The 20,855-nt window shown below is 42.5% G+C and overlaps 1 protein-coding gene across 4 annotated transcripts in view; it reads left to right on the forward strand.

Annotated features, from left to right (window-relative positions):
• Positions 1-20,855, forward strand: part of GRM1 (glutamate metabotropic receptor 1) — a 649,343-nt gene that overhangs the window by 214,857 nt on the left and 413,631 nt on the right. For all 4 annotated transcript variants that reach the window (XM_073557671.1, XM_073557674.1, XM_073557670.1 and 1 more), the window contains exon 3: positions 19,221-19,470. In XM_073557671.1, coding sequence (XP_073413772.1) covers positions 19,221-19,470 — 250 coding nt within the window. The remainder of the gene's footprint in view (positions 1-19,220; positions 19,471-20,855) is intronic.

Here is a 20,855-nt window from a genome sequence, read left to right on the forward strand (position 1 = left end):
TGAGTGGGAGGGAATGCTGGAAATGCCAAACTGCACTGTTTGAGGTTTTCTAAAAACCCCTTGTCTTCTTGTCACCTTGTTCAGATAGCTTGTGAGGCTTTACAAAATTAACCTCTAGCCTGTCAACTCAGCTCATTTACAGCTCTTTCTCATTTATCATGAAAATTTTCACATTAAAAAAAATTATTGATTATCTGGAAATTGGTTTTAAATGAAGCATTCCTTTATATAAAGTATGTATGTAGGATTAAAAAAATCCACACTACTAGAATACCATACTAAACAAAGATTAATGTTAGAGACGTTCTCCAGTCACAACTAATTGACTACTGAATAATGGTAATTTCTGAGGTAAGCAATGTAATGTGGCTTCTTGCTGATATTATAGCTACAAAGCTATAATTCACCTCTACCTGCTGTAAAACTAGGTTTGCGGTGGAAGCCTTGAGACACCATGCTCCTCGTGCATGTAATGTGAAGAGGAGGTCTAGCGGACTGCGCATTGTCTATGACTATAGGACAGGACCAGCTCATCCCATGTATGGTTTTATAAGATAGAAGTGTAAAGAATAAATTAAAAGAAAACAATAACAATTTAAGAGGGTCGTTTGCTGCAGTAAAGGAGCTACATTTATATGTTACACCTGTAAGGGTAGGCCAGGACTGTAGTCGTGACCAGAGATACCACAGCATCTGTGTCCCGACCTTCCCCTACAGAAAACTGTATTCTTCTTCTCAGCGTATCTGCATCTCCAAATTCAGGTTACCCCGGGCACTTCCCAGGCAATGACAGTCCCTCTTTCAGGCGACCCCCAATAATGGAGACATAGTCCAGGATAACATGAACATTCTCTTTACTAAATACTTCACATTCTACATCCACAGTTGGCACATCATGGGATTCACTTGTTTCCTTATCTTTCCCTGCTTTGCTGTCGCTTCTGTGCAGCACACGCCCGGACTGGACTGTCTTAGACTGCTCCCCAGTTCCTTCCTGGCCTAACCTCACCATGATGACAATTTCTTCTGCCTGTTTCGCCCCAGACTCAAAATCATCAGTCACCTGGCTTGGTTGCCTCTGGTAAAGCATCCGGCCGTCTGTACCGATCTCGTCCAAGCTCCAACTTCCTTCATCTCCTCAGTCCAACTGACTCCAGCCCTAAAGGCATCTGCTCAGGCGATGAGTCGCCACATCTTTCGTTCCCTGTTCTGGCCCACTGCTATGATGCACAGCCGCCGTGGAGAACGTGGGTTGCAGTGATTTAACGTTACGTGGCTGCTGAGATGTCCGGGCCTATAGCCCATGTGGTCACTTGGGCACCCTGGCCCCGTCTGACCTAACTTCCTAGAACCTCCTGTCTTACCACCCGCAGCCTCTCCTATACTTAACCCCCTATGATCATACTATAAACTATACCTACAGTGCACACTAGTATGCCCCCATCTAGTGGCCCACAAAGGAACTACACCTACCCTTGTCTATAAGAACTATAATACTAAGGTGTCCCAAAAAGAATCACCTTACTTTCCCTAAACTGTACATGAGCATTGGTACACTTCATCACATTATATTGTTGAAAAAAGTTCAAAACCAACATAATAGTCATAAGTGGCCAGGAACCAATTGAACACCAATTGTTATCAATGAGTCACCGAAGGAGGAAAAAACAAAAATACAAGCTAAGTCCAGAAAACTGGAGGGGTTGGTAGCTATCGGATTGCAGACCCCTGATCCTATCCACAACAACTAACAGTAGCCGTGGGGGGTTCCTACGATGCCCTAGACCCCTCGATCACAGCCGGAGAACTAAATAGGCCTAAAGAAAGAAAGGGGAAATCTAAACTGCCCCAGAGCAGACCCCAAAGCAATAGGCAGCCCCCAACAAATAATGACAGTGAAGCAAGATGAAAACACTAACACAGATAGAAAGATAGGTTGAGCAAACGATGGGGCCCAAGCTAACTAAAAAGGACAGGATAGAAAAGCTGCTGTCTGCAATCCGTAAAAAAACCCTACCAAAAAATGTCCCAACCGTCTGATAGGAAAAACAGGCCCTGAAGTCGCTAGGACTTCAAAAAGACTATATCAGCACTCAGGTAAATTCTGAAGACAGAGCAAAGAGACAAACTGATCAGAAACAAAAATGGAACTCAGCACACCCCCGACCGGGGATGGCTGAACTCCAAAAAACAAGGTAAACAAAACAAAGCTAATAAGTTCAATAGCAGAGCAAAAACTTATCTTTGGGAAGCAGGAATCAGACTGGTCTCCAAGAATCCAGCAGAGAAATCACCAGTGACTCAGAAGGGCGTCGGCTGCCTTATATCCAGTCAGAATTTACTGTTACCCAGTCATAATCTACAAGATCAGGTGTTTGGTAATCAGCCTCACTACCTTCCTTCACCAGAAGAGGGAGTTCATCGGACATCGACGGTGAAGGGGAAAATGAACTCACAACAGTACCTCCCCCTTGAGGAGGGGTCACCGAACCCTCATCCACGCCACCAGGGCGATCAGGATGTGCCCGATGAAAGGCACGAACCAATATTTCGGCATGAATATCGGATGCAGGGACCCAAGAATTATCCTCCTGGCCATAACCCTTCCATTTAACCAAATACTGGAGTCTCCGTCTAGCCAGGCGAGAATCCAGTATCTTCTCAACCTCATATTCCACATTACCTTCAACCAATACCGGGTCAGGAGGTGCCACCACAGGAACTACTGGCTCAACAAACCTCTTTAACAGAGACTTATGAAACACGTTATGGATCTTAAATGTAACAGGAAGAGCCAATCGAAAAGAGACTGGATTAAGAGTCTCCAAAATCTTGTAAGGTCCAATAAATCTAGGTTTAAACTTTGGAGAATCCACCTTCATAGCGATATTCTTTGATGACAACCAAACCATATCACCCACCTTAAACTGGGGACCAATGGTCCTATGCCGGTTGGAAAACCGCTGGGTCTTTTCCTGGGAGAGAGACAACTTATCACCACTTGGTCCCAGATCTGGTGCATTCTCTCCACCACAGTGTCAACACCTGGGCAGGCAGAAGGCTCCACCTGCCCTGAAGAGAATCGAGGATGAAACCCAAAATTACAAAAAAAAGGTGACATCAAAGTGGCAGAACTAGCTCTATTATTTAAAGCAAATTCGGCCAAGGGCAAAAATGAAACCCAATCATCCTGATCAGCAGAAATAAATCATCTCAAATACGACTCCAAAGTCTGGTTTGTTCTCTCCGTCTGTCCATTGGTCTGAGGGTGAAACGCAGAGGAGAAGGACAACTGAATTCCCAGCTTGGAACAGAAATTCCTCCAAAATCTAGACACAAACTGAACTCCTCTGTCAGATACAATGTTCTCAGGAATCCCGTGCAAACGAACCACCTGTTGCAAAAACAAGGGCACCAACTCTGAGGAAGATGGCAACTTAGGGAGTGGTACAAGATGGACCATCTTAGAGAATCTATCACAAATCACCCAAATAACAGTCATTCTCTGAGAGACAGGCATATCAGAGATAAAATCCATTGAAATATGGGTCCATGGCCTCCTGGGCACCGGCAAAGGCATCAACAACCCACTAGAGCTAGAACAAGGTTTAGACCGAGAGCAAGTCCCACAGGACTGCACAAAATTCCTGACATCACGAGACAAGGCGGGCCACCAAAAAGACTGACTCACCAAATCTCAAGTACCCCTGGATGACCAGCCAATGCAGAGCAATGAACTTCAGACATCACTCTCTTCCTCCACTGGTCAGGAACATACAATTTTCAAATGGGACAACGCTCAGGTTTGTCCTCCTGAAACTCTTCCAGAGCACATCTCAAATCGGGCGAGATGGCAGAAAGAACTACCCCCTCACCTAGGATGGTAGCAGGCTTGGTCACAACAGGAGAATCAGCAAAGAAACTCCTAGAGAGGGCGTCTGCCTTGACATTCTTAGTGCCCGGAAGAAAAGAGACCACAAAATCAAAATGTGTGAAAAACAAGGCCCACCTAGCCTGTCTAGGATTCAAGCGTTTGGCCGACTCCAGGTAAATCAAATTCTTGTGGTCAGTAAGGACCACGACTTGATGTTTAGCTCCCTCCAACCAATGTCTCCACTCCTCAAATGCCCATTTCATGGCTAACAGTTCCCGAATCCCCACATCATAGTTACGCTCGGATGGGGAGAACTTTCGGGAAAAGAAAGCAAAGGGATTCATTTTAGATGTTACAGGATCTTTTTGGGACAAAACAGCTCCTGCACCAATCTCAGAAGCGTCACCTCTACCTGAAACGGGAGTGAGACATCAGGTTGCCGCAAAACCGGAGCAGAAGTGAACCTTCGCTTCAGCTCCTGAAAGGAAGAAACAGCCTCCGGAGACTAATTCAGCACATCAGCACCCTTCTTAGTCAAATCAGTCAATGGTTTGGCAATACAAGAAAAATTAGCTATAAATTTACGATAAAAATTAGCAAAACCCAAAAATTTCTGGAGGGCCTTCAAAGTAGTGGGCTGAACCCAATCATAAATGGCCTGTACCTTGGCCGGGTCCATTTCAATAGTTGACGGAGACAAAATAAATCCCAAAAATGAAATCCTCTGTACACCAAAAAGGCATTTCGATCCCTTGACATACAGGGAATTCTCCCTCAAAATCCGGAACACAGTCCGAACATGTTCCACATGAGAGTCCCAATCCTTGGAAAAGATCAAAATATCATCCAGATAGATGATCAAAAATTTATCCACCAAGTCTCGGAAAATATCATTCATGAAGCACTGGAAGACAGAAGGGGCATTAGTGAGCCCAAAAGGCATCACCAGGTACTCAAAATGTCCCTCCGGGGGATTAAACGCCGTCTTCCATTCATCCCCATGCTTAATGCGAATAAGATTATACGCCCCCCTGAGGTCAAGCTTTGTAAACCAGCAAGCACCTTTAACTCTGGAGAATGGATCAGAAATCAGGGGTAACGGATACTGATATTTAACAGTAATTTTGTTGAGGGAACGATAGTCAATACAAGGCCTTAATGACCCATCTTTCTTAGCCACGAAAAAAAAAAGCCAGCACCAAAGGGTGAAGAGGATGGTCTAATATGACCCTTCTCCAACGACTCCTTAATATAGGATCGCATAGCCTCGTGCTCGGGTACAGATAAATTGAAAAGTCGACCCTTGGGAAATTTACACCCAGGGCTCAGCTCAATTGCACAGTCATAACTCCTATGAGGAGGCAAAGACGCAGACTCATTCTCACTAAATACATCATAATAATCAGCCAAATAGTCAGGAACATCATGCGACTGGGGAGAGGTGGAGAAAACAGGAGCATCACTAAGGGCACTCCGACAACCCCAACTCACCACAGACACAGATTTCCAATCCAAAACTGGATTATGGATTTGCAACCAGGGAAACCCCAGAACAAAGGTATCATGCAAATTATGCAACACCAAAAATCTGCAATTCTCTTGATGGTCTGGGGCGACCCGCATTACCACCTGGGTCTAAAACTGAGGTTTATTCTTCGCCAAAGGAGTAGCATCAATAACCCTCAAAGGGATAGGCGTCCGCAGAGGTGTCATAGGAAATCCACAATGTTTAGCAAAATCCAAGTCCATCAGGTTCAGAGCTGCTCCCCAATCCACAAAAGCCTTAGCGGAAAATGTGGACAGGGAGCAGATCAGAGTAATTGCCAGAAGAAACTTAGGTTGAACACCACCCACAGCAAATGTGTATGCAAAACGTTTCTCTTGTTTAGGGCAGAGAGAAATGATATGCGAGGCATCACCACAGAAGAAACATAGCTTATTACGCCTTCTGAACTCCTGACGTTGCGCCCTAGACAAAACTCTATCACATTGCATAGGTTCAGACATTTGTTCAACAGGTGGCAACAGCTCTCGTGCGGTCTTGCGTTCACGCAAACGCCGATCAACCTGAATGGCTAATGACATAGAATCGTCAAGACCAGAGGGAACAGGAAATCCCACCATAGTATCTTTTACAGTTTCTGACAAACCCTTCCGAAAGAGAGCTGCCAAGGCACCATCATTCCAGGTAGTAAGGACCGCCCACATTTTTGACAGTACAACTCTGCAGAATCCCGACCCTGGCTCAATGCCAACAGGGCCTTTTCAGCCTGATCAATAGCATTAGGTTCATCATACAACAACCCCAAGGCTTGAAAAAATGCATTCACATTAGTAAGAATAGGGTCATCAGGTTTCAAAGAAAACGCCCCATCCTGGGGATCGCCGCGCAGCAAAGAGATGATAATTTTAACCTGCTGCGCGGAGCTCCCCGACGAGTTAGGCTTCAAGGCAAAAAATAATTTACAATTCTTAAAATTCAAAAATTTAGACCGATCCCCAAAAAACACCTCAGGAGTAGGGATCTTTGGTTCAGCAGCATGTGCAAGATAGGTGGAAATTCCCCGCACTTCAGCAGTGAGCTGCTCCACACGATCAGACAATTGCTTCATCTCCATTAAGAACAAAAAATTCCCCCTACGGCCTCAGAGACATAGAGGAAAAAATATACCCAAAAAAAAAATTCTGACAAACTCTTTTTTTTTTTACAATTCTTTCCTGCTATTGAGTACCCTAGGATCTGTGGTATGGCTGGTGATTGTGTTATGAATGAGTCACCGAAGGAGGAAAAAACAAAAATACAAGCTAAGTCCAGAAAACCGGAGAGGTTGGTAGCTATCGGATTGCAGACCCCTGATCCTATCCACAACAACTAACAGTAGCCGTGGGGGGTTCCTACGATGCCCTAGACCCCTCGATCACAGCCGGAGAACTAAATAGGCCTAAAGAAAGAAAGGGGAAATCTAAACTGCCCCAGAGCAGACCCCAAAGCAATAGGCAGCCCCCAACAAATAATGACGGTGAAGCAAGATGAAAACACTAACACAGATAGAAAGATAGGTTGAGCAAACGATGGGGCCCAAGCTAACTAAAAAGGACAGGATAGAAAAGCTGCTGTCTGCAATCTGTGAAAAACCCTACCAAAAAATGTCCCAACCGTCTGATAGGAAAAACAGGCCCTGAAGTCGCTAGGACTTCAAAAACACTATATCAGCACTCAGGTAAATTCTGAAGACAGAGCAAAGAGACAAACTGATCAGAGACAAAAATGGAATTCAGCACACCCCTGACCGGGGATGGCTGAACTCCAAAAAACAAGGTAAACAAAACAAAGCTAATAAGTTCAATAGCAGAGCAAAGACTTATCTTTGGGAAGTAGGAATCAGACTGGTCTCCAAGAATCCAGCAGAGAAATCACCAGCGACTCAGAAGGGCGTCGGCTGCCTTATATCCAGTCAGAATTTCCTGTTACCCAGTCATCATCTACCAGATCAGGTGTTTGGTAATCAGCCTCACTACCTTCCTTCACCAGAAGAGGGAGTTCATCAGACATCGACGGTGAAGGGGAAAATGAGCTCACAACAACCAATGATAGTTCCCCCACCAATAGTAAGGACTAACCAGTAATAGTGGAGTACTCCCAACAACATGCAATTATAGAGAAAAATGGAGTAGCCATCAACCACAAAATAAGGGTGTAGAAAAGATAAAAACAAGTCTTTATTGTCTCACATTAAAAAGTATCAAACATTTGTAGGTATATATATGAGGTAAGATAGGAAAAAAAGCATCCCAGTTACAGAGCAAAAGATCCCCCTACAAATAATAAAGATGACAATAGGCCAATAAACCGCATATATAAATAGAATCAATGCGCACAAGTTACCCAGGTGTACTGTATTAATGTACCAGAACTGTATCTCTCTATTAAACACAAAGGTGCTGCATGCAACATAGTACCAGGAATAGCAGCAGAATGCGGCTCCAAAAAATTTGTCAATTTATACCGGGATCATACCCAGTGTCCATAATGCCAATGTCACTTACCCATAGTGAATTTGCAGGAGAGGGGAGACACCTCGCTCGGCCCTGACGCACGTTTCGCCACGGCTTTCTCAAGTGGAAGTTATATTATATACAGCACTACATTAAAGGAACACAACATAATATAATACAGTTCTTCAAAGAATGTTAACACATGTATGAATGTGGCAATATCATAAATGTGAGCGACAATACATATTACTATGTAGCAGTACCGCAAATATTAATGACAGACATTATCAACATTAGAATATGTAAACATCAACAGATGGAAGACAATTAGAGGAAGGGAAGCAACGAGGTAATTCTAGCTCACTCCCTTACACACCCCTAGATAGGACTAAAATTTTAGACAAGATTTACTGTGTGGTCAATCCAACAATAAGGGAAAGTTTACCGGACGGTTGATTTGGGGCACTTTTACATCAAACTCACAGCCAAGATTAACTATCGTAAAGGGTTGGTTTAGTTACTATTGGGATCCAGAGATGGGATCATCTAAGGTTTGAGTTATCTACTTTCATACAAGGATCTATGGATTCTTGAATTACCTTAGCATCTTTCTTTTAACGTTTCTCTTGCTCGTTTTGTTTAAAAAGGAACTATCACCTTCAAGAAAACCACATGTTGTTCTTCCATTACCTCCAGTAACAGAAGGCAAATTCAAAACTTTTCTCAGAGTGTACCCTTGCTCCCTCTCTCTTTATCTTTCCCTTTAGGAGAAAGCTAAATCAAATCATTTGTTATTGTGACCACACTTTGCCTTCTAAATAACATCAACTCTTTTAGGTGCATTTGCCCAAAATCTGGGATTTTGCAGGATTATAATCAGGTGTATGAGTAACCAATTATACTGAACAGGTGATAATGATCATCATTTTCATATGTAGGTTGAAACATGTTCATTAACGTACCACACCAGTGTTTTTCTTTTTTCTTTTTACAGCTGGAGTAGTGCTTCAAATCTAAGGGCCCCGTCACACATAGCGATCTCGCTAGCGAGATCGCTGCTGAGTCACAAGTTTTGTAACACAACAGCGATCTCACCAGCGAGATCACTGTGTGTGACAGCGATCAGCGACCGCCCCCCCTGCTGGTATCGCTGATCGCTCTTGGAAAGTCCTGGACATTTCTTTGGTCGCTGGTCTCCCGCTGGCCAGAACGCATCGCTGCGTGTGACAGGCGGGAGACCAGCAATCAGCTGGTAACTAACTTACACATCGGGTATCCAAGGGACGTGCGTCCCTTAGAAACCAGATGTGTACGTTAGTTACCAGTGCACTGATGTAGGGAGCTGGTAACTAACGTACACATCGGGTATCTAAGGGACGTGCGTCCTTTAGATATCCGATGTGTACGTTAGTTACCAGCTCCCTGCATCAGCGCGCTGGTAACTAACGAACACAGTGACGCTGCATGCTCGGCGTCGCTGTGCTGATCGCTGGTGAAGCTGTCTGTTTAACAGCTCACCAGCGATCATGTAGCAACTCACCAGCAATCCTGACATGTTGATATAGTTGTCGGGATCGCTGGGGAGTCGTTATGTGTGGGGGGGCCTGAAGGCTCCTGTCCCCTGTCATATACTCACTTTCCAATATAGAAACAAGGACTGAGGGCACTACTGTAAAAATAGATAAATAGGATTACTAACCACACGCTAAGAGGGTATGAACAGACAACAAAGAAAAGTATTGTGTAAAAGGCAAGGATCACCATTAAATGTACAAGATTAGCAAAATTTATCTTTATTAAACAAGCAAAACAAGAAATGGTTTAAATTAAAAACAATTAAAAAACCAAAGAGGTTTACAGATAGACAACGACATGGAGGGCCATATAAGTGCCCACCAGTCACCTCCACTATGTGCACCGGAGGTGTGCTAAGGTAAAGCACACTATACAAAAGAAACCAAAAATACAGTACTGTAGATCAAAAGCTCAAAAAACTCAATAATTGCAAGACATATAAATACATCCCTAAATTATACATAATTATACCCCTTAGGAGGAAAATAATAATTCCTAAAGATGAAGAAAGTAAGGAGCTATCCCTATAATCTGGGATGTAATAGCCCCAGGTAAAAGGGAAAAAAAGGAAAGAGCAAATGAATAAGGCTGTTGGAATCGGTCATGTCATAGTATGTGGAGGGAGAAGAACCCCATGCACATTGCCACGCAGTGTGGTTACCTCAGGGGAAAGTACTCACCTTCCAGTGTCTTCATCTGTTATCACCACCGCTTCCATGGGTCTCCAGCAGTTTGTGACCTGCTGGCTGCTCAAAAGTTTCATGGAGCGAACTGGAGGTCACAGCTCAATACAAGTCTATGAGAGCCTCATTCAGTCAGATGCTGTGGTCACAAGATGGTGCCACAGGCCTGAAGTGGCATCAAAAGAAGGTGAAGATGCCAGAGGGTGAGTAGAAGCGAGGGGCAGGAGCCTTAGGTTTAAAGCACCACTCCAGTGGTATGGTGACTTAAAATTGGGTGAATAAAAGCCAAACTCTGATAAAAGGTGAGTTTGTGCATGACCGTATTATGTCACAGGTCATAAACCATGGCAAGGTTGAGCACATCAAAAAGACACAAGGTAGTTATACTGCATCAGTAAGGTCTCTATCAAAGAGTTAAATGCAGACTGAAGATTCAGAATGTGCTGTTAAGTTAATGAATGAAGTTCATTTCTGTGTTAACTTAGCACTCATTTGTGGCCTGAATGATTATAAATTCGTCAGCTGTACTCAGCCATACCCCACCCTGCTAAGATTCACCCGCTGTTGAAAAAATTGGCAGAGTTGGCAGGAACTGCCGCAAGAATACCAAATGTCACAAAAATGCTTTTATGTAAAACCCAATAAGTAAAATCTAAACTACAAGTATGATTTGTATAGGGGCTAAGTACCCTATAGGAATGTTTAAGTGGTTTAATTTATTTTTAAGTGGACAGAGTCCCTTTAACTAGTGAAACTACAGAATCCATAAAAGAAAATGACTTAAAGGGAATCTGTCAGCATGATTTCACACCTCAATCTATTTATATGTGCATGTAGCCCTTTCAAATAAAAGTCCATGTACATACTTTTATGTCCAATGATAACAAAAGTATTCTCAAAGTGATACCTTTATTGGCTAACCAGAAAAAAATATATTTTTGCAAACTTTCAGAGCACAGGGGCTCCTTCGGGTAGATTTACAAATGAATTAATAAGATAAAGGCACAACATTTAAGAGATAGGACATTTGTTCATGAGGTGGGACAGGTGATGCCCCCTAAAGTTAAGCCAAGGAAACCAAATTAGACATTTTCTTACAAATGGTGAGGCAGTGGGAATGTCATTTTAGTTATCCGGAGTCCATCTTCAAAGAAAAGTATAAAAAATTCCTTTACATGGCCGGTCTGCTCCTTTGTTTCTCAGAAATCAATGCTTGAATTGATATGCAAATTAGGTTAAAGAGTTATTGTAGATCGGAATCCTCTGTCATTCCAGCTCTATTCTTTTAATGATCCAGCAGCTCATGTTTCCAGCATAGAACTGTACTGTGAACTTTAACCCCTTCACCCCCAAGGGTGGTTTGCACGTTCATGACCGGGCCAATTTTTACAATTCTGACCACTGTACCTTTATGAGGTCATAACTCTGGAACGCTTCCATGGATCCCGGTAATTCTGACACTGTTTTCTCGTGACATATTGTACTTCATGTTAGTGGTAAAATTTCATTCAAATAACTTGTGTTTATTTGTGAGAAAAACGGAAATTTGGCGAAAATTTTGAAAATTTCGCAATTTTCCAACTTTGAATTTTTATGCCCTTAAATCACAGAGATATGGCACCCAAAAAACTTGATAACTAACATTTCCCACATGTTTACTTTACATCAGCACAATTTTGGAACCAAAATTTTTTTTTGTTAGGAAGTTATAAGGGTTAAAAGTTGACCAGCGATTTCTCATTTTTACAACACCATTTTATTTTTACGGACCACATCACATTTGAAGCCACTTTGAGGGGTCTATATGATAGAAAATACCCAAAAGTGACACCATTCTAAAAACTGCACCCCTTAAGGTGCTCAAAACCACATTCAAGATGTTTATTAACCCTTTAAGTGCGTCACAGGAATTTTTTTGAATGTTTAACTTTTTTTCACAAAAAAAATACTTCAGGTTCAATTTTTTTTATTTTACCAAGGGTAACAGGAGAAATTGGACTGCAAAAGTTATTGTGCAACTTGTCCTGAGTACGCTGATACCTGATATGTGGGGGGAACGACTGATTCGGCGCATGGCAGAGCTCAGAATGGAAGGAGCGCCGTTTGACTTTTTCAATGCAAAATTGTCTGGAATTCAGATCGGACGCCATGTCACGTTTGGAGAGTCCCTGATGTACCTAAACAGTGGAAACCCCCTACAAGTGACCCCATTTTGGAAACTAGACCCCCCAAGGAACTTATCTAGATATGTGGTGAGAACTTTGAACCCACAAGGGCTTTACAGAAGTTTATAACGTACAGCGATACAATTAAAAAATCATATTTTTTCCACAAAAATGTTTTTTTACCCCAATTTTTATATTCCCAAGGGTAACAGGACCCTAAAAGTTATTGTGCAATTTGTCCTGAGTACGCTGATACCCCACATGTGGGTGTAAACCACTATTTGGGCGCATGGCAGAGCTCGGAAGGGAAGCAGCGCCATTTGACGTTTTTGGCTGGAATTGAGAGTGGACATCATGTCGCGATTGGAAAACCCCTGATGTACCTAAACAGTGGAAACCCCCCACAAATGACACCATTTTGTAAACTAGACCCCCCAAGGAACTTATCTAGATGTGTGGTGAGCACTTTGAACCCCCCAGTGCTTCACAGAAGTTTATAACGCCCGGGCGTGAAAATAAAAAAATTTGTATTTTTTCCACAAACATGATCTTTTAGTCACCATTTTTTTATTTTCCCAAGGGTACCAGGAGAAATTGTACCCCAAAAGTTGTTGTCCAATTTGTCCTGAGTATGCTGATACCCCATATGTGGGAGAAAACTACTGTATGGGCACAAGTCAGGGCTCGGAATGGAAGGAGTGACGTTTTGGAATGCAGACTTTGATGGAATGGTCGGCGGGTGTCATGTTGCCTTTGGAGAGCCCCTAATGTACCTAAACAGTGGAAACCCCCACAAATGACCCCATTTTGAAAACTAGACCCCCTAAGGAACTTATCTAGATGTGAGGTGAGCACTTTGAACCCCCAAGGGCTTCACAGAAGTTTATAACGCCCGGGCATGAAAATAAAAAAATCGTATTTTTTCCACAAACATGATCAATTAGTCCCCAATTTTTTATTTTCCCAAGGGTACCAGGAGAAATTGAACCCCAAAAGTTGTTGTCCAATTTGTCATGAGTACGCTGACACCCCATATGTGGGAGAAAACTACTGTATGGACACACGTCGGGGCTCGGAAGGGAAGCAGTGACGTTTTGGAATGCAGACTTTGATGGAATGGTCTGCGGGTGTCATGTGCGTTTGGAGAGCCCCTGATGTACCTAAACTATTGAAACTCCCCACAAGTGACCCCATTTTGGAAACTAGAGCCCCCACAGAACTTATCTAGATGTGTGGTGAGCACTTTGAACCCCCAAGTGCTTCACAGAAGTTTATAACGCTCGGACGTGAAAATAAAAAAATCATTTTTATCCACAAAAATGATATTTTTTGCCCCCAATTTTTTATTTTCCTAAGGGTAACAGGAGAAATTGGACCCCAAAAATTGTTTTGCAATTTGTCCTGAGTAGGCTGATACCCTACATGTGGGGGTAAAACACTGTTTGGGCGCATGTCAGAGCTTGGAAGGGAAGGAGCACCATTTGACTTTTTCAACTCAGAATTGGCTGGAATTGAAATCAGACGCCATGTTGCATTTGGAGAGCCCCTGATGTGCCCAAACAGTGGAAACCCCCAATTCTAACTCCAACCCGAACCCCAACACACCCCTAACCCTAATCTCAGCCCTAACCCTAACCCTAGCCCTAACCCTAGCCCTAACCCTACCCTAACCCTAACCTTAGCCCTAACCCTAACCGTAATGGAAAAATGGAAATAAATACAGTTTTTTTATTTTATTATTTTTCCCTAACTAAAGGGGTGATAACGGGGGGTTTGATTTACTATTTATGGCGGTTTTTATGTTTGGCGGCTGTCGCACGCTAAAAGACGCTTTTTATTGTAAAAATAGTTTTTGCATCACCACATATTGAGAGCTATAATTTTTCCGTATTTTGACCCACTGAGTCATGTGAGGTCTTATTTTTTGCGGGACAAGTTGACGTTTTTATTGATACCATTTTCGGGCACATGACATTTTTGATCGCTTTTTATTCCGATTTTTGGGACGCAGAATGAACAAAAACCAGCGTTTCATGAATTTCTTTTGGGGGGGTGCGTTTACACCGTTCCGCGTGCAGTAAAATTGATAAAGCGGTTTTATTCTTCGGGTCAGTACTGTTACAGTGATACCTCAATTAGGTCATTTTTTATGTTTTGTCGGTTTTATGCAATGAAAACTATTTTATATAAAAAATAATTATTTTTGCATCGCTTTATTCTGCGAGCTATAACTTTTTAATTTTTTCGCTGATGATGCTGTGTGGCGGCTCATTTTTTGCGGGACAAGATGACATTTTCAGCGGTACCATGGATATTTATATGCGTCTTTTTAATCGCGCGTTATTACACTTTTTGTATGGCGGTATGATAATAAATCATTATTTTTTGCTTCGTTTTTTATTTTTATTTTTTAAGGGGTTCGCTAAAGGGGTTAACTAATGGGACAGTTTTATAGGGCGGGTCGTTATGGACGCGGCGATACCTAATATGTGTACTTTTATTGTTTTTTTTTATCTTCAAAAAATGGATTTATTTGGGGGAATATTTTTTTTTTTTTGTAATTTATTTGGCGATTTTTTTAAAATTATTTTAACACTTTTTTTTATTTTTTTTTACTTTATTAAATAGTCCCAGGTGGGACATCACTGTTCTGTGACAGATCGCTGAACTGTCACATCACAGATCACTGTGACAGATCAGCGATCTGTCACAGGCAGTGCACAAGGCTTCCTCATGCCTGCGCTTTGCAGGCACTGAGGAAGCCAGCTTACTGCAGGCCCCCGAAGGCCCCCGTCGCCATCTTGGATTCGGGGGCCTGGAGGAAAGGAGCCCCCCGCAGCAGCGCTGCACATTGCGCTGCCGTGGGGGGCTCAGGGAGGCATGGAGGGAGCCCCCTCCCTACTGATACTTCCCTTTAACCCCCGGTACACCGCAATCATGTTTGATCGCGGTGTGCAAGGGGTTAACATGTCGGGGGCGGTCCGTGACCGCCCCTGACACATTGTGCTGGGTGTCAGCTGTGATAATCAGCTGACACCCGTCCGCGATCAGCGGCGCTCACCACGTGGGCGCTGCTGATCGCGGTAGACGTACTATCCCGTCCATGGGCATAGGGGCCCGGGTCCCATGGATGGGATAGTACGTCTGATGTCAGGAAGGGGTTAATTTTCAGAACCAAAATCTGAGCATAGAGAACAAATTATTTGACTTCTATGATTGTAAAACAAAAAATATGTACCGTATATACTTGTGTATCAGTCGAGATTTTCAGCCCACTTTTTGGGGCTGAAAGTCCCCTTCTCGGCTTATACACAAGTCATATACCTGGGGGGTCGGCGGGGGAGGGGGAGCAGAGGTGTCACAGATCATACTTACCCCTCCTGGCGTGGTCTCTGCAGCCCCCCCGCTTCTCCACGGTCTCCCTTCCTGTCTTCAGCGGTCACGTGGTACCACTCATTAAACTCATGAATATGCGCATATTCATGAGTGTAATGAGCAGTACCACATGACTGCTGAAGGCAGGAAGGGAGACCGTAGGAGAAGCCAGGCTGCAGATACCGCACCAGGAGGGGGTAAGTATAGCGATATTCACCTGTCTGCAGTCCATCGCTGCTCACTGCTGTCTGCTGCGTCTTGTGTCAGTGACATTTAGCAAGCAGAGGGTGCGGTGACGTAATTAGTGCGCGCCGTGCCCTCTGCTGCCTGAACGTCACTAGTATTGTGAGGAAAGAGGGAGACACAAGCGCAATATAGGGTCTTATCCCACAAATAAAGTAAGTGGTTTGACAGAAAACTGCTCACCTGGTAGTAGGTATTCAAAGCATATAGATAAGGGCTGCTGCAGATCCACAAGTCGGTCACCAACTATCTGAAATAGAGCTCTGCAAAGGAATACGTGCATTTCGTCCGCGCTGCCCAAATGATGAAATTCCAGAAGGTTAATAAAGTTTGATAGTGGTTTATTCTACGCGTTTCAAGGTTTTTTACAACCTCTTCTTCAGGAAATACCAGGTATTTTCTGAAGAAGAGGTTGCAAAAAACCTTGAAAAGCGTAGAATAAACCACAGTCAAACTTTATTAACCTTCTGGAATTTCATCATTTGGGCAGCGAGGACGAAATCCACATATTCCTTTGCAGAGGCCTGAACGTCACTGGCAGATGACGTGGCAGACAGCGGGGAGCAGCGATGGACAGCGGACAGGTGAATATCGCAGGTGCCGGGTCTTGAGCAGGAGAGGTGAGTATGGCATTTTTTTTTGCAGCAGCATATGGGGGCATAATATATGGAGCATCTTGGGGCAGCATATGGGGGCATATTCTATGGAGCAGCAAATGGGGCATATTCTATGGGGCAGCATTTGGGGGCATAGTCTATGGAGCAACATATGGGGGCATATTCTATGGAGCAGCATATGGGGGTATATTCTATGGAGCAGCATGTGGGGGCATAGTCTATGGAGCAGCATATGGGGGCATAGTCTGTGGAGCAGCATATGGGGGCATAGTCTGTGGATCAGCATATGGGTGCATAGTCTGTGGATCAGCATATGGGTGCATAGTCTATGGAGCATCATATGGGGCATATTCTATGGAGCAGCATATGGGGGAATATTCTATGGAGCAGCATATGGGGGCATATTCTATGGATCAGCATATGGGGCATATTCTATGGGGCAGCATTTGGGGCATATTCTATGGAGCAGCATATGGGGGCATAGTCTATGGAGCAGCATATGGGGGCATAGTCTATGGAGCAGCATATGGGGCATACTCTATGGAGCAGCATATGGGGGCATAGTCTATGGAGCAGCATATGGGGGCATAGTCTGTGGAGCAGCATATGGGGGCATAGTCTATGGAGCAGCATATGGAGGCATAGTCTGTGGAGCAGCATATGGGGCATAGTCTATGGAGCAGCATATGGGGGCATATTCTATGGAGCAGCATTTGGAGGCATAGTCTGTGGAGCAGCATATGGGGGCATAGTCTATGGAGCAGCATATGGGGGCATATTCTATGGAGCAGCATATGGGGGCATATTCTATGGAGCAGCATATGGGGGCATATTCTATGGAGCAGCATATGGGGGCATAGTCTATGGAGCAGCATATGGGGACATAGTCTATGGAGCAGCATATGGGAGCATAGTCTATGGAGCAGCAATGGGGCATAGTCTATGGAGCAGCATATGGGGGCAGCATATGGGGCATATTCTATGTGGCAGCATATGGGGGCATAGTCTGGAGTGGCATATGGGGCATATTCTATGGAGCAGCATATGGGGCGTAGTCTACAGAGCAGCATATGGGGGTGCAAGCTATGGAGAAGCATATCGGGGCATATTCTATGGAGTAGAATATGGGGCAGCATATGGGGGTATATTCTATGGAGTAACATATGGGGGCATATTCTATGGAGCAGCATATGGGAGCATAGTCTATGGAGCAGCATATGGGGGCATATTCTATGGAGCAGCATATGGAGGCATATTCTATGGAGCAGCATATGGGGGCCACATATGGGGGCATATTCTATGGAGCAGCATATGGGGTCATATTCTATGGGGCAGCATATGGGGCATAGTCTATGGTGCGGCATATTCTGTGGGGCAGCATATGGGGCAAATTCTATGGAGCAGCATGTGGGGGCATATTCTATGGGGCAGCATATGGGGGCATATTCTATGGAGCAGCATATGGGGGCATATTCTATGGAGCAGCATGTGGGGGCATATTCTATGGGGCAGCATATGGGGGCATAATCTATGGAGCATCATATGGGGCATAATCTATGGAGCATTTTATGGGGCATAATCTATGGAACATCTTATTGGGGCATAATCTATGGAGCATTTTATGGGGGAATAATCTATGGAGCATCTTATGGGGAAATAATCTATGGAGCATTTTATGGGGCATAATCTATGGAGCATCTTATGGGGCATAATCTATGGAGCATTTTATGGAGGAATAATCTATGGAGTATCTTATGGCAGCATAATCTATGGAGCATCTTATGGGGCCATAACCTTTATGGAGCACTATATGGGGTATATTATTCTATGGGGCATCTTATGGGGGCATTATTAACCTTTGTGCAGCATTATATGGGGTGTATTTTGCATGGAACATTATATGGGGCCCACCATGAACTGTATGGAGCATTATATGGGGCTCCTGATTCAATATGGATATTCAAAAACATTTAACCTACTGATGTCTCAATTAATTTTACTTTTATTGGCATATATTTTTATTTTTGAAATTTACCAGTTGCTGCTGCATTTTCCACCCTAGGCTTATATGCCAGTCAATAAGTTTTCCCAGTTTTTTGTGGCAAAATTAGGGGGTCAGCTTATACACGAGTATATACGGTATATACTTAGGTTAATATATTTTTCTAAATTGTTTTACCCAAAGTTCCATAGTCTTACAAGTATTTTTCCTACATTTCTATGACCATCAGTAAGCTAGAATATCATGTCTTATTAGTGCTGAATTAAAGGAAATTAATGTTTAATTTTTTAAAATTTTTAAAACTGTTTTCCAGCTTTCTTTCATCTTTTTCCTATCTGATTATTTACTATATTCCGGCATTAGTATGTATTCAAGTAGATGGTGAGCTTGTTTTGTTGTTTTTTTATTCAGCTGTTAAAAGCAAAACTAGGACCTGTGCTATAAATGTCCTTATATTTTTAATGTCATGCCTTGGGCAAGGATTTCCCATCAGAAAGACTGTAGAATCATTTTTAGACATGTTATGTGTGAGTGCAATGCTTGGTTCAATGGTTTATGTCTATGCAAGCTTTCAGCTATGAAGACTAATGTCAAATAATTAAAAAAAATCATGAATTTTAAATATCTGAAACACAGCATAAGGAGAAATACAAAGAAGTGCAAAAGACTAAAGTCATTCTTATTTTATAGGAAATTATGGAGAAAGTGGGATGGAGGCATTTAAAGAACTTGCTGCACAAGAAGGACTGTGCATTGCCCACACAGACAAGATATACAGCAATGCAGGGGAGAAAAGTTTTGACCGACTACTCAAAAAACTTCGCGAGAGATTGCCGAAAGCAAGAGTGGTGGTTTGTTTTTGTGAGGGAATGACAGTGAGAGGACTTTTAATGGCAATGAAGCGCTTGCGTGTGATCGGTGAATTTCTACTTATTGGAAGGTAAGTTTACCTTTGGAAATTTAATTGCCAACTATGAATTAAATGACACGTTTTATAAATCAATGTGGTTGTTCAGGATATTCACAAATTTTACATATTGTTCTACCAATAATTTCTGATATTTAACAGACATATTACAGTATATTGGTTACATATTGGTGTAAAGAAGCTCAGAGCCACATTAGAGGCAGAATGGCCCACCAGATTTCCAGAGAATGTCTTGGTACGTCCATTCTCTGATGCAATAATGCATGGACCTCAAAAGTCCATTCAAAGCTGACTCTGGAACAAATTTACTGACCGCAATCTATTTTCTGTGTGTTCACTGACAATTAACTTTTTATGTCACATTTATTATATGTCAAATAAAGTGTAACATGCAAATGGAGGAGAAAAAATGAATGGTGGTCTGGTAGAATCATTTCTACTTTTGGGGTCAAGGAACCTCAGTCCAACAGTCTGATCATTTATTATTGAGAGGAAATATTGGGCTACCCACTGAATTTGTCAGGTTAAGCAAAAAGATGTAAGATAGAAAAGTGGTGATTGGTCTACTAAAAATGCTACATATTGTCATCACACGAGATGATTGCTTGGGATCATCCATCCAAACAAGTCACAGTCTCTGGTAGAATCATGAATATATCTATTTTGGTGCAGATTCCAAATGTTAAGACGCATAGACCATAAACTGTTGCCTATATGTAGATAAAGTTTGATAACCCGTTCAACAACCTTTAGACAGGTCAGCTGGCATTTTTGCATTTGAGTAGCCTAACTGCAAAAAAATTAGAACTTGAGTTGTAGTTGACAGATTTTTGTCCAGGGGAGAAATATAATTAGTAATTCTGACTTGGAAACTGTGGTGACACTTTTAAATGTATATGTTCTAAGAAGGCTTCATAAAATTAACAGTACATATATCTCTCATGCTCCCTCTGTATATATTTAGGGTGGGAGCGAGAGATAAAAAACATATAAACATTTGTTTATGATCCTATTGGCTTTCTAAATGCATAAATTCCATTAACAAATTATAATTATTAAGTAATGCCTATATACATTTACATGCATAGAAATATTACAGCATAAGGGATCAAGAAATGTAGTTCACGATCAGATACCGTAGTTACATTATTGTGCATTTTCTGAGCATAAATATGCATCAGATTTTAATAACATTATATAGAAATTGATGCAAAATTAATGGAAGATTATTTTTTCAAAAGCTGGTGCTCATCATTTTACAAGAATTTTCTTTTTTTCTTTTTCAAAAATGATCGATAATATTGTACTTTATGTTTTCTGAGTAAACACTTGGGGGTGGGCAGCTTACCTTAAATTTTTTGTTTTCAAGTTTGAAATGCAATGTCTCCGATGTTTAG

The sequence above is a fragment of the Dendrobates tinctorius genome, unplaced genomic scaffold, assembly GCF_039654945.1.
Source record: "Dendrobates tinctorius isolate UK_male_01 unplaced genomic scaffold, ASM3965494v1 ptg000250l, whole genome shotgun sequence".
NCBI lineage: Eukaryota > Metazoa > Chordata > Amphibia > Anura > Dendrobatidae > Dendrobates > Dendrobates tinctorius.